Here is an 18744-nt window from a genome sequence, read left to right as displayed (position 1 = left end):
TCTGTGCAAACCACGTTGCCATGCTTTCTGACACGCTTGGGCCTAGGAACCGGCGATGCCTCAGTCCTGTCGAGGGAACACCAGCAGCAGAGACTCTAACAGCCCCGCATAGCAACATGGAGCCGTGCCTTGTTATCTACCTTATTACCGCGGTGATACCCACGTGCTCACCCATCTACCGGATCCTCTCTCTGGTAGGAATGGTGTGTATACAATGAGCAAATGGACCAAGGGTGGTCGGCGGCAAGAGCAGTTTCGTGAGAGGGTCACCAAGGGGCTACCCATAGTGGGTTTTTGCGGATCCAGCGGCGTAGTGGTAACAACAGCTATCAGACACCACCAACCACCAAGAAATCTGGATATGTCAGCACACACACACACAAGCAAGCAAGTGTCAAAACGGTCGTTCAAAACAAAAAAGGAAGAACCGGGGCTTCGGAAGAAGACGTCGGACCCTCCCACTCGCAGATCACCCGGCCCTGCTAACCAAGTTCTTTCATCATGCACGAAAGCTCGCTTTTCTTGTCAAGGTCCCGTGGTCTGTTGATGATGCTTGCTGAACCTTGAAGACACTAAAAACCCCAGACTATTCCCGGACAAGGAACCTGTGGTCAGCCCTTCCTTCCTCGCTTGTTGGTTTTTTGGGAGGAGCCGTAAGGCGATGGGGAAAGTCCACGAGCAAGGAAGAAGCACCACCGTATTTTCGTCTGAACTTGTGAGGTCTTGGCCGCATGCTGTATACCGCCCTTTTCCTTACTACCTCGATGCAGGTCAGCCGAGAGACGGAAGTAGGGGGTTTCGTGCGTTTTTTTGCTTGTTGATGACGATGCGTGTGTACAGTATGGTTGCTACTCTGCCACCAAGCTTTTTCGTACGGCTGCTGATGCGTATTTATAAGACGGGTATGCTAACAACAAGGGGGGAATGATAACACTGGAATTGATATTGGTAAACCAAGTTGCCACTTCTGCAACAGGTGTTCGGGATGCTATCTTTGGGCAAAGGGAGTGGGTTAGCGTCATGCATAGAAGGGGGGGTTTTATATGTATGTTTTCGTACACTGTACAGAGGTTGCAATGAGGCGCTATATCGTTTGCTCCAAAGGCAGATCCAGGAATGGGTTTATTACGGGTATGATTTTGTTTCTTTTCTTTTTTTCTCTTCTGGCATTTTCGGTGCTGATGGTGGTGCGGCTACTGCTGCCAAATTGATGCAAGGGGAGGGCGTAAGCAGGTGTGTTGATTTGTGTTGGTTTTGGGGGGAGGGAGCTAACCAAGTCTAGAACAGACCAACGGGTTATAACATGAGATGCTACACAAAATACCAGAGATGGAGGGGGGGAAGTTCGGGTTGGGGGGTGGTTTAGCTGGATTAGGTGATCAGAACCCGAGGATTACTTTTGTAGACGAGAGAGGGCTTGAAACAGACGAGATGGGGGTGGTGGTACAATGCTTTTGGTTCTTGGGTGAGGTGATTGATACCGACCCCTATTTCTATTCTCTTTATGTACGACATATTTTTGGCATCACTTGGCGGTTATTGAAGGGCGAAGAAAAGGGGTTTTGGAGAGGGCAAGTATCACAGTTCTGTTACCAACGGACCGACTGGCGTGGCGAATTGGGCAGGACAGAAGAGCAGAGCGGGCGGGATGTACGGCGCGGGCACAGCAGCTTTTGAGAGAGGCCGAGAGAGAGAGAGAGAGAGAGAGAGAGCAAACACGAAACAACGGAACTGAATTCCGATTGTGTTGGTTAGGCCCGGATGGGGTTGGACAAGTGGACGGGTAGACGGACGGACGGACGCAACGTGCCAGTGCATATACAGGTAAGTAAGGTATGCGCTGACACAAAGTGATAGTGTGCGGTGGTAGGAGTGATGGAATATAAGGTGGGTGAGGCTCAAGTATGTGAAGGCGGGTTTGGGAGCTTCGTGAATGTTAGGGAGGCTTGTGTTGAGCTGGAAACTGACTCGACCGGCCACTGTCGCTCGCAACCATGGGAGACAAGCCAAGGGAAGGTTAAAAGGTCATACATGTCGAAAATGCCGAAGACCAGGTGCCTACAAAAAGCTTGTATCTAAAACCAACTCAAACCAGACCAAACCGGACTACAGTAGGTACTTGAACAGGTATTGACAGCATCTATCTTCACGGCATGATACGATAACAAATATCATCCCAAACCAGAGCAAAATATCGTTCTTGGGCTTCGTTATAATCAGTAGTCATTCTCCGTGTTGCTCCTCCTTTCGTTCATCCTCATCTCAGATTAAAAAGGCAACTGCTCCAGAAACACTTATCATCTCAAATGCCTAAAGAAGTTGCACAACCAAGTTGTAACTCGACGCCATCGACAGTGATGCAGACCCTACCAGCCACACATTCAAGAAAGAGAGCAGATGGAAAAGAGCATAACGCCCACCGCAATGTTCCGGATAGAACAGGCATGAGTCAAATTTAGGTACACAGGCAAGCTCCAGTTCATTCCCGCGTCCCCTTGTCCCGTTTATCCTCCCTCACATCAGCGACACTAGAGTCAGACGTCGAAGCAAACAAATGCCCCATCCTACTATGAGAAGGGATGTGATATCTCATCCCACGAGAAAAAAGCTTCTTGTTATATCTCCCCGGTGCCATGGTATTCTTCGAGGCTCAAATAACGGGGTAGCAAGCTACAAAAAAAAGAACAAAACTCCAACACTTCATGCCCCCGCTGATTTCAAGCTTACCAACTCTCTCACAAAGAACACACAATCTTATAATGCCCGAGATATACATGCTTGTACCTTCTCAGAGTTTATCATCACGACTTTCGGAGCCCTCACTGGCCAAGACGCGCATAGCAGCCCAAACTGAGAAACAACTTCACGACCCAAAAACGAAGTTATTCCAATTTTGAAAATAGAAGCGATAGAGAGACATGTCTAGTTTTAAGTCCCATACAAGATATCAACTTTAAACCAGGACTCGCACTACTCTTCTTATTACCCACCGCCCCTTGGAACCCCCAACCGCCCGTGACTCTTTAACACCACACATGTAGCTCAACCATAGGTAACTCGCCGTAGCAATCTCAGTAGAGCAAGGGAGAGAAATTCATGTACAAAATATCAAGACAAATAACCACCGCCCCTTCCCCACGACCCCCTCTCTCGGCCGAGATGTTACCCAACACCAAGGTACATACTCCATCACGCCCCATTTAAACCCCCATGTCTTCCAGCCCTCTCACCACTACCCACCCACCCACTTGACCAAAACTCCCTACCAGTTTGAACCGAAGTCGGAAGAGGATCCTTGCGTGTTCGGTAGGTAGTTTTGACTCGATATACTTGTATATCTCACTTACCTAGCTTTTTACGGAGCTTAGCTATTAAACTGAGATTTTCTCTCGAATATGTACGGTGCATAAATGCGAGATTTAGAGGGTCCCGAACCCGTACCGGGGTGAATGAATGAATGAATTCCAAACAATTCTCGTTCTGACTTCTTTCAGATAGGTATGTGGCTAAAAAGGTATACAAAACCCCCGGGGGATAACACACAAAGATTCTGGTGGGCGCCCGAGTTTGAACTAAATCGATAAAATGGACAAGGAGGTTCAAACCGTTGAACAGCCCTTGAGTGTAAGACACCGACCGAAACAAGGTCTTCGGCTGTCAATTTTTGTTGTTCATGTGCTTCTTGGTGATGACTGATTTCAGCCGTCAAGTTGATATGCTTCTGAAGCAAGGTAGGTAGGTATCATCAACGTTTCATATACACACAAAAAGTACATGATATATAACATCCTCCAGCTCATATCCCCACTTCTAGCTCCAAAAGGTCATTCTCGTTTTTCCCAATTCCATATCTTTTGCCGGTACAGCTAAGTACCTTCTGTACCCCCAAAACGCCGCTAAAAAGTCCCATGTCCCCCCTCCCTTACCTCATTCGCAACCATTCCTCCCCCCTCCACGTGCCTGGGTTGGGTTTGTTTGCCATGTCTCTCTCTCTCTCTCTCTCTCTCTCTCTCTCTCTCTCTCTCTCTCTCTCTCTGCAAGGGATACAAGCCAGCCACAGACGCAAACTGAACATAGCAGCTGTCATCTCTCCCTTGTGGCATTGTCGCTTCTTCAGCCCTCCCTGCCGAGTTCTATAACCCCCCATCATACCCCAACTCCCGCGGCGTCCCATGAGCCCGTTCGTTCTGCCAAAAAACAAAGCCGGCTCGAAGCTGATAGCGCTTGCGAAGGGCTACTTTACCGCTTGATAATAGTAACAATATCCTCATCCGCCAACTCGTGCGACAACCCCACCCTTTGCGGCTGGTGCTTCACCGACTTGCCGTACACAATCGCCACCTTGAACTGCTCCAAGATGCTCTTGTGGATCGTGTTGCAGAAATCCTCCACGGTGCACTTGTTGGACCGGAGCACAACCGGCGCGTCGTAGTCGGGCATGCGGCCCTTGGGCTTGGTGTAGACGCGGACGAGCTTGAGTTTTTCCCAGCTGTTGTGGAGTTAGGTTAGCCACCCAGTTACACAAGAGTTGAGTTCGACAAGGAAAAAACATACGCAGCCTCCATCAGCTCATCAATATTCCACCCGTGCTCCGAGCTGATGGGCACAGAGTTGGGAATCCGGTACAGCAGGTCCAACTCCTCAATGCTGATGCTGTCGATCTTGTTGAGCACGTAAATGACAGGAATGTAACTTCTGCTCTTGGCCTCGAGAATATCGATCAAGTCGTCGATGGTGGCATCGCAGCGGATAGCAATATCAGCCGAGCTGATCTTGTACTCGCTCATCACAGCCCTGATCTCATCGTTATCAATATGCGTCAACGGCACCGTGCTCGTGATATTCAGTCCACCCTTATCCTTCTTCTTGAACGTGATATTCGGCGGCTCCTTGTTGATCCTGATCCCAAACCCTTCCAACTCCGCCTCAATCACCCTCTTGTCCGTCAACGGCTTGTTCACATCCAGCACAATAAAGATCAAGTTGCACGTCTTCGCCACAGCAATAACCTGGCGACCTCTACCACGACCGTCCTTGGCACCCTCGATGATACCAGGCAAATCAATCATCTGCAGCGGCGCACCATTGTACACCACCTGACCCGGGACCGAGGTCAAGGTCGTGAACTCGTAGGCGGCCGCTTCCGAGTGCTGGCCGGTGAGATGGGACATGAGGGTTGATTTGCCGACCGAGGGGAAGCCGATGAAGCCGATGGAGGCGACACCGGTGCGGGCGACGTCGAAGCCGGCGCCGCCACCGCCGCCGCCGCCCGAGGGGGTGAGGAGCTCGCGTTTGAGTTTGGCGAGCTTGGCTTTGAGCTGACCGAGATGGTACGAGGTGGCCTTGTTCTTTTGGGTGCGAGCCATCTAGACAGGGGAGAAAATCATTCATGTAAGTCGTCGTGTTCGTGGGTCGTAATCTATGGAGATGTTAGATGGGATAGACATACTTCGAGCTCGACCTCCTTGATCTGTTTGCGCGCATCTTGGTTAGCTTGCCATGTATCCTGTGCTCTGGAGGGGGAGGTTGGCGCACCTTTTCCACTGTGGTCGACATGATTGCGGTGTTGTCTTCCTGGCGCGGAAGGACGGTCTCTCTGTGTCGATGTCCGGATTCGTTCTCTGATGACGGGCGTTTGTAGCCTCGCTCGTTACTCTGCGGTCCTTCACCAGAAGGTATTCCCAAGGTCGATGTCGTGGGGAATTTTGATGGTGGGGCAAAATTCAACAAGAGGGCCTGCCTGCCGCCCTTGGCACCGTCTCAATCGCCGCCTCCAGGCCTGTGCTTCAAGCTTGCGGGGCCATCTGATGTTACTGTGTGCCACTTGCTCAACAGAACTCAACAACTTCACTTCCCATCCTCATTATTCCTTTCCCATATTTGTTTTGTTTCATAGTTATAAGATTTCATATATGTACAGCACAACCCCAATGTCCTCCCTCATAATATAACATAGCACCGAATTGCATCGCCCTGGCAAACGTGCCCTATAAACCACAACTGCCTCTCTTTCCCATGTAAAATCACCGCCCAAAAACCCAAACCGACGACTCCATATACGCATATCTTGATGGCCGCCGCCTCCACATAACAACCATTCCATGAACATGATGATGAACATTGTACTCCCGACATGAGGCAAAGCTTGCTGCCAAATCAAGGGTATCTCCCGAAACTTCGTTGTTTAGTTGGTAAGGTGGGTGAAAAGATATGAGATCCAAGGCAAGCCATCCAATTCAACACGCATCAACTCTGAGCAAATCATCCTCCTCTCCCAAAAAGAAGCAATCAAGTGTACTGATATCCTGCTGTGTTGGATACGGTGACCATCTATACTGTGTCACCATTGACCAGCCCGTGGATGCCGTTGACCAGTGGGCGGGCCTGTGCTGGCCCCGATTCTGAGGATGGCGAAATTGGCTGGTTGGCAGCACCATTGGGGGCTGTCGCCATGGCCATTGTTGGTGACATGGCACCATCGATTGATTGAGCCATCAAGCGGGACGACGTGCTCGTGGGTGACGAGTGTACGCCGTTGGGAAGGAGGGGCGACTCTGCATTCTCCACAGACCCGTCTCCGCCGTTGTCCTTGAAGAACTGGTTATATGCTGGGTCATCCCGGGCTATGGCCGTAAGGCCGTGCCGAGGAATCCGCCGGCAACGGAAAGGAACTGGAGAAGTGCTTGCCTCCCTCAAGATCGGTTTGTCCTCGTGGAGGAGCTCGCCATTCATGTAATGCTTGCTTGTGGGCGCAAACCCTCCCAATATGTGTGCTTGAGGGTCACTTCTCCACTTTTGATGAACCACCCAATTGACGGGCTCAGCGTCCGGGTCTGGTAGTTCCAGATATGCCATCGAGAGTTTCACATTGCGAAGATGGTAGATGGTCGGGATGATGAACATGAAATCAGATGCCTGGTCCACGTTAGTATTTTTTGCACAAGATTGACACCGTGACGAGCTTACCTTGACGAAGAACATATCCATGGCCGAAAACTTCTCCCAAGCCTCATTCCGGAGCCGCTCTAGAGTGAGGTAGCCCATCTGCTCAGGGTCGTACCCTTCGTAGTAATCGGGGAGCTGCCTGCCGAGCTCATAGAGACTGGGTGTAGTCAGCGCATAACGGTCCGACTCCAGGCGCCAGATGATGCGCTTCGCGGTTTGCGAGACAGGGATCCGTGTCCATGCAGTATCTGTGTGCACTCGTTAGCAAATCTGCAGTCGTCATGTCACATGTCGAGCCAAGCACTTACATCGCGAGAGCTCCAAATCCTTCTCTCCCAGAAGAAGGGCCACTTGGGTGTTGAGAAGCCATTGCTCTCTGCCGTCCAAAGTGCCGTTGGCCTCGGGGCGGATGCAATCGTAGCGAACACCCTGCATGGTGCTGAATTTCTCGGCAACCTCTGGCAACTTGGGGTTGACGGCGCTTTCGAGCCAGCGCAAAAGTGGAGGGAGTTTGGCCAGACGAGCACGTTCTTGCTCAGCACGCAACCGCCGCTGTTCGGCCTCTCTGGCTGCACGCTCGGCACGCCTACGCTCCTCTTCACGAAGCACGCGCTCCTTGCGTTCATGCTCCTTGCGCTCCTCTTCCTCACGCTGCCGTCGGGCTTCTTCAGCAGCTTCACGCTCAACCTGCTCCCTCCGCAACCGCTCGTCCTCCTCCCGCTTCCTCCGCTCCTCTTCCTCTTTGCGCCTTCTCTCCTCTTCGGCCTTCTTCTCTTCTTCTCGTCGCTTGCGCTCTTCTTCTTCATGCCGACGTCGCTCCTCCTGTTCTCGTTGCTTACGTTCCTCTTCCTCGCGTTTTCTGCGTTCCTCGTCTTCTCTTCGTTGCTTTTCTTCGGCTTCTTTTCGTCGTTGCTCTTCCTGGGCTCGTTGTTGGGCTTCTGTCTCGGCACGACGCTTGGCCTCCTCTGCAAGGCGAGATCGTTCCTTTTCCCGTTCTCTTTCCTTCTCCTTCTCCTTTTCTTCTTCCTCTTTCCGTCTCTTATCTTCCTCCTTCCTTCTGGCTTCACGGGCTGCAATTTCAGCTTCGCCTAGTTTCTTCTTCTTCTCCTCCTCCTCCCTCCTCCGCTGTTGAGAAGGTTCCTTTGCGGGCGCATCAGCATCCGGCATCTCCACGTCTGGATCTTCGGACTTGACATGTATACTGTTATCGGAAGAGTTGGATTTCCCAGATTCTCTCCTAGCGTGTTCCTCCACCTTTTTGGGTTTGGGGGTGGGTTTTCTGTCGTCGTCATCCCGGGTCTTGGAGCTCATACGAGAGCCCGTCACAGATCCTGATGCAGATACCGTTTCGCGTGGCGCAGGCGCCTTCAAAAGCCTATCGTCAGAGGGGCTTGGCTTGGGCCGTTTCTCCTTGCCTTCTGGAACATCCAAGCGCCTTCTCTTAGCAGGCGCTTCACCGACGTCCTTCTCCATAATGCTAGGATGCGGCGGGGTGGCACTTGATCTGTACCGCTTACCAGGACTCTCACCTGAGACAGAGAGCCGATCACGAGACTCGTCCCTCTTAAGAGCCTTTGTCCGATCATGGTATTTCTCCGTTTTCGCCAACTTCTCAGGCTCATCCCTAGGACTAGACGGAATATTCATCGACGACGCATTAGAAGTTATGCTCTGCCGACGTTGTTGTTGTTGTTGTTGTTGTTGTTGTTGTTGTTGTTGTTGTTGTTGTTGTTGTTGTTGCTGCTGCTGCTGCTGCTGCTTGTCCTTGTGGTACTCCTTAGCGGTCATCAACTTCCGTCTTGGCTTAACAGCTTCACCCTCTGACGCAGAAACGGCCATATCAGACTCCACACGCTTGACTTTCGGAGCTCTTCCTGCAGGGGAGGCTTCGCGATCTGATATGGCGATGGTGGGTATCCGGTCATCCTTCTTGGGTCTGCCGGGACCACGTTTAGGCGAAGTTTGGTCGTCGGGGTGGGCGGGAAAAGAACCTGATCGAGGTTTTTCTCGTGGGCTGGCAGCAAGCTTGGACGTGGTGGATTTCTTGGGCTCCCGTGTAGGGCTGGAGGCTTTTCGCTTGTGGGACGACCGCGCAGCCGTTTCGTCTTTGACTTCAGCCCTATTTCGCCGAGCCTCCCTCTCCTGCTCTCGTCTGTTCGGGGATCGAGTCTTGGAGCCATCCTTGTGCGACTTTTTGTACTCATCATAGGCGTTCTTCAGAATGTGTTCCTCATCTCCCCAGTTCGGACCCTTCCTTCGCCGAGCAATCTCATAGTATGTCTCCCCTTTGTACCGTTTCGTGGGATCAAAGTCATTTTGGGCGAGCAGGAGTCGAATCACATTAAGGTTCTCTTGCCCAATCGCCGCCAGCATTGGTGTGGCATACTCGCTATTTTCCGCAGATGGAATGGGTGGAGGGTCGGGATTCGCTTTGCCGAGAGCCAGCAACAGCTGCATAACCATTTCATGACCGCCGCGTGCCGCCGCAACCATGGACTCTGGATCGTCGAAAGCCTCCCGAACCTGGAGGATGCGCGTAACCGTTTCCTCGTCACCACGGGCGGCTGCCAATCGGAGAGTCTTGTCGTCCATCGGCATGTAAAGTAAGTGATTGCTGGTCTTGTTCGCCCTGACGGTACCTGCCCTTCGCCCTCCGATGGCGTGGATGGAGCTGGAGGCACCAGGCGATCGTCGGGGACTTTCATTCCCATGCGACGACAAGGTATCGGGATGGTCCAAATGATGATCCTCCGAGGTGAGTCGACGATCGCCCATATTCTTCTTTGCTTCCTGCAAAGCCTTTCTGATCTCATCGGCATGTTCTGAATCTTCGTTGATCCTGGCGATAGGCTCCTCTCCATAAGCGTTAGCCTTTCGGGGATTGACGCCTGCCGCAAGCAGAATGTTGACGACTTCGAGATGTCCGTTTTCGACCGCATCGAGAAGTGGGGTGTCCTTTTCGTTGTTGAAACATTCCAGATTGCAGCCGGCATCTACCAAAAGTTTCACAATGTCGTCGTACCCATTCAGTGCTGCAATTTGAAGTGGCGTGTTCCCAGCATAATCGGCAACATTGATATCTTCGGGTCGGGCAGCGAGACGGGCCTTTGCATTCTCATACTCACCCTTGGCACAGGCCCTGGCCAGGTGGGTTTGACCGTGGGCGTCGAGGTGCTTTTTGTGGGGTGCCATCTTGGCGGGAGAGATGGTTGATTCAGCCGTCGCCGGGGTGGTTAGACTGCGCAGCTTGGAGCTGCGAGGGTGCGGGCTGCCGCTCACAGACGACTCGTCGGAGTGATAGTCGGTCGACTGGAGCGGCGCGGGAACCCGCTTTTTCTTTTGGCCGAGGCCGTTGGACGATGAGGCGGGAAGATGGGTTGAGATGCTACGGCGGTGAGAAGCTCGGGAGTGCGGTGATGGAGATCGAGTGCGAGTCGAGGTGTGGACCTCGTGATGGCTTGTTTTGGCCGAGGGAAGGTGTGGTTTGCGAGACGCGTCAAGGCCAGAGCCTGAAATTCGTTGTCGACGAACCTTGCGGCTTTCTCTTTCGTCGTCAGACTCGGGCTTGGGGGCCTTTCTCTTGTGAGGCACCAGCTTATCGGCAGCAGATTTTGGCAGCTTTTCTCTTGATGAAATTTTGGGAGAATCCACAGGTGCAGTTTCTGAATCCGACTTGGAGTGCGCATTCGAAGACCGACGACGACGCTGCTGAGGTGGAGACGCAGGCGCGGAGCTCAAACCGCTGGACCCGTCTTTCAATTTGGCCCTATCACCGGGATGCTTCTTCTTCCTGCCGACCAGCGCGGCGGCGCTATCGCTGGGTCCGCTGGGACCATTGCGGACAGCGGATGCGGACCTGCTTGGCTTTTCGGCACGGTCGGCCTTGTCGCCCCGGTCTTTTCTGTCTGCCCGGTCTGCTCTGTTGCTGTTGCTGTTGCTCTCACCTTCTCGGTCATGTTTCAGGGTGGAGGGCTTGCGATTGAGCGAGGGTGCGGCTGGGAGTGGAGCCTCTTCCCCATCGCTCTTGTCCTCGTGTTTGATGATCTTGCGTACCTTGGACGGTGAGTGTTGGCCATCTTTGCCGGGCAGGACAATGGTTTCGGCATCAGAGTTCCCATCGCCGGCATCGTCATCATGCAAGTGAGAGTGGGAATAAGTATGTGAGGTATGTTGGTGTTGGGAATGTGATTGCGAGCCGGTCGCACTCGGCCTACTGCTGCTGCTGTGGTGGTCCCTGTTGTCCTTGACGGACAGCTCGGGTTTGGCGATCTGGGACAACTTGGTCACGGCGGAGGACCTGGGTTGGTCGGCGTCGGTTCCTGTTGCCAGGCGCTTGGGAGAAGCAGCAGGCTTCGTGGAGGCGGGCTCGACAGCATTCTGCGCATCCATGTCATTTAATTCGAAAAACAAGAGCCGCTGTGCACCATCCTGGTCGCTGGGTGGCCCGGGAATTCGATCGAGAGGGCAGCAGGAGCGCGTGGTGATTGAATCAGGATGTCGACAATGATGCGACAGAATAGAGTAATGTTCTTCGCAAAGAAAATGCAGACTGCAGCGCAGAGCAAGGTGACTGAACACTGAGCCAGTGGCAGCTGGAGGTGAGTGTAGAGGCGGGTCAAAAAGTGACACACGAGATAGAAACGAATCAAACGACCACCACGGCTCGCGGGATTGGATAAGGTTCCAAGATTAGGCTAGGGGGCTTTATGGGATGGAGATGGGCGCGCCGGTGGGAAGTTGCGCGCGGGTTGGCGATGGGTGAAAGCGCGAGCGTGAACGTGAGCGTGAGCGTGTGTTTGGTGAAAGGAGACGGTCCTCACCAAGGAACGGGAAACGATGGATGGATGGATGGATGGCAGGATGGCAGGATGGCAGCAGCACCAGGCCAGCAGCAGAATGGAGCGTACCTAGTAAAGCACCCACTGGCACCTCAGCCAAGAGCGAACCACTCAGCACTCAGCAAGGCCCAGCACCTGGAATAGGCGGGAAGTTGGAGATTCCCAGATCAAAGTCTGATCGCCACCGTGCTGATTGGCCCTGTTGTGTCCTACCACCGTCGTCTGCTTAATCCCTGGAGACAATGCTTTTTCCGACGCGTTCGACCAGGGTGCCGTGGGTGCCAGTTGGGTGTGTTCCAAGCCTTCAACAGGGCAGCCTGGACTGAGCTCAATTGTCGAGAAGGCCGCAATCTCCCCCATTTTTTTATGTGGGTTGTTTTGTCACGACTGTTTCTGAAAATAACAAGAAATATCAAGGTACACCGCTATCCTGTCAAGCCTGGGCTATCCATTTGAGTGTTTAAACGTTGATCTGTTGCCTCTTCCAGGTAGCGGCCGTATCACCGTCTGTTGCCTGATGACTCCCCTCCTTTTCAGTGCAGATACCGTGTACCTACAAGAATCAAAAGGGCCTCGAAAAAGCTCGCCGCCTCCCCGGGCTTTTTTGCCCTGCATTAGTTGGACCTTTGGGGTCAGCGCCAAGGCCCGTAGATTCAACATTGAGCGGCCTTGTGCATGTAGGTCATTCTGGACCTTTTTGTGCAGCGACGGCACCACTTGTGAACTGGCCCCCCGTCATGTTTCACAGACGCCGTTCCCGAACGCTGTGCAGTCCCTTCGTGCTTCACTGTTTCCCCTCTTTTTCTCTTTGTTGACCCCTCCCGCCTGGTTCAGAATTTGTCGCCCTTCAACAAAACTCACCCCAAAGCAGGGCCCCTCAATTTAGCTTTGGGAGGCCGCTCTACATAATCTTTCTGTCAGACTTTTTCCTTTTTTCTCAACCACTCAAGCCCACCACTCACCGCTGCTGAGCTGCTTCGCCTCTTCGGCTGGCCCGTTTGGCCATCCTCGCATAAGACAGACCTCTCGGACAAGCGGGGAAAGGGCAAGGCTCTCAGACAGGCTAACCACCATGGAACACAACGACACCTCTTCTGCTTCTTCTTCTCGACCCCTCGACCTGCCACACACCCTCGAGGACAAGAAGATCAAGGCCCTTCCACCCGCCTGCTACTACATCTCAGATTTCATCACCGAAGAAGAGGAAAAGGCGATCTTGGACAAGGTAATAATGTGCCCAGTTTGATTCGGGCCCCCCACCTCGTTGCCTCTAATCGCGAACATACAAAAAGGTCAATACAGCTCCGAAAGCGAGATGGCGACAACTCACTCATAGGCGCCTCCAAACATGGCCATCCGATCTCGTCAAAAACACCCTTCTCGATGCCCGGCCACTCCCCGACTGGCTCGAACAACCCGTCGTCGCACGTCTCCTCTCGATCCCACTATCCGACAGCCAACCCGAGAACATGTTTCATGACAGCCCTCACCAACGACCAAACCATGTCCTGATCAACGAATACCCCCCAAACACCGGCATCATGCCACACAAGGACGGCGGCGCCTACCACCCCGTCGTTTGCACCGTGAGTCTCGGTTCTGCCCTCTGCTTGAACCTGTACAAGAGCAAGGAAGACGGCGCTTTAGACCTGGAGCCTGTCTGGCGCATCCTCCAAGAGCCCCGGAGTCTCTTGATCACAACCGCGGATCTCTACACAGAGTATCTCCATGGCATCGAGCCTATCGCAACCGATGTAGAGTTGTCGGAGAAGACGATTGTGAACTGGGACCTCTTGCGTTCTCCAGAGCTATACAAAGACGGCCTGAACCAGCGGCGGACACGTATCAGCCTGACGTATCGGGATGTGCTCAAAGTCTCCAAACTGGGAAATAAGCTGGGACCGATGTTTAAGTGTCCCTGAGAAAACACCGGCCAGGTACTGAATTTCCGGACTCGGCCGAGGCAGATGGGCCACTTTGATGCTGAACAAAATTGACGGGAACCAAGGCCGAATTCTTGGGTCGAAAAAGCTCCTCACGTGTTGTCCGTGTTGCTATGAATGATGGTGAACTTTTTTGATGTGGTAATCGTTTCTTAACGCTGCCGTGCTTGCCCTCCACTACCATCCACTTAAAACACAAACGGAATCATATTCCACCTCCCCTCCACCGCCCCTTTCCCAAACTTTTCTTCATACCACCTCCTCGTTCCAGAAGCTGTAACGCCAAGGTTAACCACCACAAAAGCCAACGCGCACACCAGCGTCCTGTTGAACCAAACCCCCTCCGGAGCCGTAGCCACAGCCATAGACAAGTACAGCAAACACTCGCAAGTGTAATGAGCGCAGACGAACCATCTGAACAGTCCCTCAGTAGGCAGTGAATATTTCTTCAGTCCAGCCAAATGTTTGTGAGATTTGTACTGGTTGACCCAGGCGTAGAAGAACACCGGGACCGCAACACCAAGCTTAACCATCTCCTCCCTGCTCAACTCTAATGTTCGCCGATTCAAGATAGCATCTATCATCATTGTCAGCACACACACATCTTTCTCCTTCACTATGAAAAAGAAAAAACTCACCCGCCCCCCCAACCCCAACCCCCACCCCAACCCCCAAGTAAAACCCCAACCCAAGCACCCAGTGAACAACCCACATCGTCGACGTGCTCGAAGCCCTCACCACAAACAAGTGTTCGCACGTCCTCCTCGCCCCCTGGAGGAACATCATCGCCCACCCGGCCAGCACTTGCACCGACCCCATCCCTTTCCCGTTCCCTCCATATTCCATTTCTTGCTCTGCAATGAACTTGATGACCTGTCCACCGGAGAGGAACTGCCCCAGCCAAAACACCGACCAGGCCACTGACACAACGTAAAAGATTGCAAACCACGAGTGCGGGACCTGGGTGTGTTTCGTCAGGGTTGACAGCCATGACAACACGGCGTTGTTGCTGGGTTTTGGTGAAGATGCCCGGGCGCCATAGTCGACGAGGATTTGCTTGAGGTCTGAAGGGAGGACTGCAATCGCCGAGACGGCTGCTGCGGCGAAGAGGAAGAAGGATTGGCAGTACTGAGATGGGGGTATTGTTGAAAGGATGCTGTAGAGGGTGGAGATGGTTTGGGATATCATTTTGCTTGTTGTTGTCGCTGTTGTTGACATGATGATGTTGAAGGATAGACGTGGTCTTGGTGTTGACGTTGGTTGGAGATGTGGACCGTGTGCCAAGACAGATGGGTTAGGGGGGAGGCAACAACATAGTATTCAACTCCAGACTATCAGCACTACAATCTCAATCGACATGCCAGACTTTAACAGTCAGTCAAAATCCCTGAGGGTCGCGTAACAAGAAACCAGCAAGAAAAAAAACCAAGGCTGAAAAAAATGAACCATCACCTCTCTCACACCTAGTTATCACATCTAGCATCTAGAAGGGGGGGTTGACTTACTTGATAAGTTCCATTAGCCCTTACGGTACTTCTGGTACTTATGGTGATCAATGCTTAATTAAATAATGTTGGACAAGTAAAGTTAGATGGTGGATTGGCAGATTGAAGACCGACCAACGGTCACTCAGAGGTGACCGCAAGCCGGGATAAGATGTCCAGCGGGATAACTCCGTATTTAGTACACCCAGATGCTGTGAATCAATGGTAACAATTTGGTTTGGTAAACACAACCGTGTATGTCACCACCGTGGAGATTCTCCCCATAGTTGGGTTGAACACTTCACTTTTTGGAGGAGGAAATCTACTCAAATATGTTAGTGATTAGCAAGGTGTGACCTGACCACTAGGTCATGAGAGAAGTTTCTGGTTTTATTTGTTGAATTCGAGAGGCAGGAAGTAGTATTAAATGGGGGGATTACTGTCGGAGCAAGGAGCGAGGAGGTAAGCAAGCTGGGGCGGTAGGTATAACTCTCCCAGAGACCACGGGACAGAGGGAAGGAGCTATGAAGATGGTGATGATTGGAACGAAGCTCTATCAAGTTACTGGTAAATCTGTGAGAGAGTACAGCATCAAAAGGTTCACAGATAGCTTAGAGTAATCAAATCAAAACAAACCAACAGAGAGAGAGAAAGACTAAAAAGAAAATTGAACCATCACCTCTCTCACACCCAGCTGTCACATTTAGAGAAGGAGATTTCATTTACGTCTTTCTGGGCTTTCGCCCAACTCAATGTTCCTCCCCCATCTGGGTTTGGATTGGGGCTTACGCCCAGTACAGGCAATCCTCTTCCATTGGAATTGGAAGCTCATTTGCGTTTCCGCCATGATGTTGATTGCACTCCTTGAGGAGGCATGAATTCTGCTGCTTGATACTCATAAGGGGCATGTTATCTCTGTCGAGATCCGAGTGAACGGGTCGACGATTGTGCCGTGATACTCGCAATGAGCATGTTGTCTCTGTCGAGATCCAAGTGAATGGGTCGACAATTGTTGTTATGTTCTCCCTATGTCTGGGTCGAATGCTATCGAGCACTAAATCAATGGGTCGACGTTTCTTGTCATGTTTTCTCCACGTCTGGGTTGGACTGCGTACCTCTTCGAGGTTTGATTTACCTAAGTTTGTTAGTAATTGGTGAGGTGTGACCTGACCACTAGGCTATGAGAGCAGCTTCCGGTTCTGTTTTGTTGAAATGTGGAGTGCAGGAAGAGGTATATAAGGCATGGTGGGAGTTGCTCCGGAATTAAGGAGCAAGCGTGGAAGCAAGCTGGGCAGCAAACACGACCAATTGAGGTGAAGGAGGACCTGGTTCTACCTACACACAGAGCATTGACAGGTTGACAGTTGGAATAGTTAAGACTAATCAGAACACCGAGAAAGGTATTATAACTCGTCAATTATACAGCCTACAAAATCTCACCGTCTCCTCTAGAAATATAAACTGCCACATGTGTTCTTGCTGGTACCGTTGCTCCTCTATCAAACCAACCATGATTGCAATGCAAAAACACAAAAGTCTAAAGTAACAACTTCCCCGCCGCCCGACGTCCCGACTTGAAATCCTCCTCCGTATCACCCCCATCAATGTTCATGTTTCTCTGCCCCCCACCCGGCATTGTCTCCCCATCAGTCAACCCCCCATCCACATCCGTAGTCTCATCCTCCGTCGCCGTGAGATTGCCGTCGTCATTGCGCCGCCTCTGCTTCTGGCGATCAAGCAGCCGGTTCAAATCATCATCACTCAACAAACTATCAACACTGCCCCGCCTCTCCGGCACAGTCTTGCCTTCGTCATTGGCAACAGAGGCATCAAACCCAGGCCTGTTCTCCCTCCTGCCTCGCTCCACCAGCCTCTCCACTCTCAAACGGTTGGCAACAAACTTGATCTTGGGAAAAGCGCTCTGCTGCCCTTCGTGGATCATGCGCGCTAGCTTGGCCTCGTCAGGATCGCTCAAGATGCCAAAGAAATCCGTGACCTTGGCGTTGGGCCAGATGGTGACTGTTCCCCCAAAGGTCTGCAACCACAGCATCGACCAGTCCTGTCCCAACGGCCGCGGTAGCAACTCCAACTGCCTCAACACCCTGAGCCATTTTGTCAGGTCCAGCTTGATATACTGCTCCACGGCCGAGCCAAGGTACCCTCCTCTCCAGCCCCGTCCCCTACGATGCGTCACGGGCTGGCCAACCGAACCTCTCGACGAGAAGAAGAACAGGTTGATGTGGGGGTTAACCTGGCTGACAATGGTAAAGTTGACGTTGAAGTGAAGATTAAGCGCCTTGATTGGGATGTCCGTTCTCAAACTGCCATCCTTCCACTTGTGGCCAAAAGAGTACGGCACTAGCTTGCCCTCTCTCGTCTTCATCATCAGCACCACTGGGTTCAGAATACCCGGGACCGCTGCTGATGCAATCACGGCACTCCAGATTACACAGTCCGGACTGGTCAGGTAGTTGCACAGGATCGTCGGACTGTGAGGATCAGCCGGCACGCAGCTCACATTCAACACCCTGCCCGTTCGTTCATACGCCTCCTTGAACGTCATCGACCCCCTCGACCACCAAGAGCACTGCTGAGCCCAGTCGACACTATCAAACCTGGCCCCCGTCTTCCACCACCTCTTGAACCAAACCGTGATCGGCTCCCTACAAGCCGTGATTTTGTGCGCCAACGCCGGCACAAGCAGCTGCTTCAGCTCCTCATTCGTCCTAGTCGCCACCAATGCAGCAACCAACGCACCACCCGACGTCCCCGTGATGATATCCGGCAACTTGTCCTCCTCCAACAACGCCTTCACCACCCCGAAATGATGATACGCAAACGTCGCCCCACCGCTCAAACACAACGCCGTCCTTCCATAGTTCGCACTAATCCCCTTAAACAACCCCCTCTTCTCCTCCTTACTCATCAACTCCGTATTTAACAAAAACTTCATACTCCTCTCCACCTCATCCACAAAATTCTGCACCAAATTCTTCGTCCCATAATACGTCTGACTATACAACCTCGGATTCTCCACCCCCACAAAATTATTCTTGACACAAGCCCCCATCAACTGCTTCAACTCCTCCACCGCCTCCCTCCCCCGTTTCTCATCCCCCCCATCTGTCGCCCTCTCGGCCTTCTCCCTCGACCTCCTCATCTCCTCCCACACCCTCTTCACCGTCTTCGCATCATAATAGGCAAACTCATCCTGCTCCTTCCACTGCTCCGCCACCCCAAAGTAGTCATCCATCTTCCTCGCCGCCGCCACCCACTGCTTGTAATTCCCCGTCGCCCTCATCGCCCGCCTCAACTTCTCCCTCTTCCCCCTCCACGCAACAAACTGCTCATACAAATAAATATACGACCTCGTCGCCAGATACGCAACCGACAGCCCCAACAACCACGTCCCCACAATCAACAAAAAAGGCCACTTCAACAACTGATACAAGTGCCCCTCCCTAGTCTCATCCTTACTCCTCCCCCCAAAAAACAAACACAACGACAAAACTATATAATAATCAACACATTTAA

At 52.3% G+C, this 18744-nt stretch overlaps 5 protein-coding genes across 5 annotated transcripts in view; 1 reads left to right on the top strand and 4 right to left on the bottom strand.

Moving 5' to 3' along the window:
* Positions 1-4239: 4239 nt before the first annotated feature.
* On the bottom strand, positions 4240-5366 carry PODANS_7_2100 (uncharacterized protein; the record flags this gene model as incomplete). The annotated part of the gene is made up of 2 exons (XM_001907775.1): positions 4240-4489; positions 4555-5366. 2 exons carry the CDS (start codon positions 5364-5366, stop codon positions 4240-4242), a joined length of 1062 nt encoding a protein of 353 aa, XP_001907810.1.
* A 964-nt stretch (positions 5367-6330) lies between these two features.
* On the bottom strand, positions 6331-11334 carry PODANS_7_2110 (uncharacterized protein; the record flags this gene model as incomplete). The annotated part of the gene is made up of 3 exons (XM_001907774.1): positions 6331-6915; positions 6967-7193; positions 7254-11334. 3 exons carry the CDS (start codon positions 11332-11334, stop codon positions 6331-6333), a joined length of 4893 nt encoding a protein of 1630 aa, XP_001907809.1.
* A 1521-nt stretch (positions 11335-12855) lies between these two features.
* On the top strand, positions 12856-13705 carry PODANS_7_2120 (uncharacterized protein; the record flags this gene model as incomplete). Its single annotated transcript, XM_001907773.1, has 2 exons — positions 12856-13008; positions 13076-13705. 2 exons carry the CDS (start codon positions 12856-12858, stop codon positions 13703-13705), a joined length of 783 nt encoding a protein of 260 aa, XP_001907808.1.
* A 209-nt stretch (positions 13706-13914) lies between these two features.
* PODANS_7_2130 (uncharacterized protein) lies at positions 13915-14944 on the bottom strand (the record flags this gene model as incomplete). Its single annotated transcript, XM_001907772.1, has 2 exons — positions 13915-14303; positions 14365-14944. The coding sequence occupies 2 exons, from the start codon at positions 14942-14944 to the stop codon at positions 13915-13917; spliced, it is 969 nt and encodes a 322-aa protein (XP_001907807.1).
* Positions 14945-16747: 1803 nt separating this feature from the next.
* Positions 16748-18744, bottom strand: part of PODANS_7_2140 (uncharacterized protein) — a gene marked incomplete at both ends in the record, with an annotated part of 2633 nt that continues 636 nt past the window's right edge. The window contains one exon of the mRNA XM_001907771.1: positions 16748-18742. Coding sequence (XP_001907806.1) covers positions 16748-18742 — 1995 coding nt within the window. The remainder of the gene's footprint in view (positions 18743-18744) is intronic.

This window comes from Podospora anserina, chromosome 7 (genome assembly GCF_000226545.1).
Source record: "Podospora anserina S mat+ genomic DNA chromosome 7, supercontig 1".
NCBI lineage: Eukaryota > Fungi > Ascomycota > Sordariomycetes > Sordariales > Podosporaceae > Podospora > Podospora anserina.
Note: the sequence above shows the minus strand (reverse complement) of the source record. Positions and strands in the feature narration are given on the sequence as shown.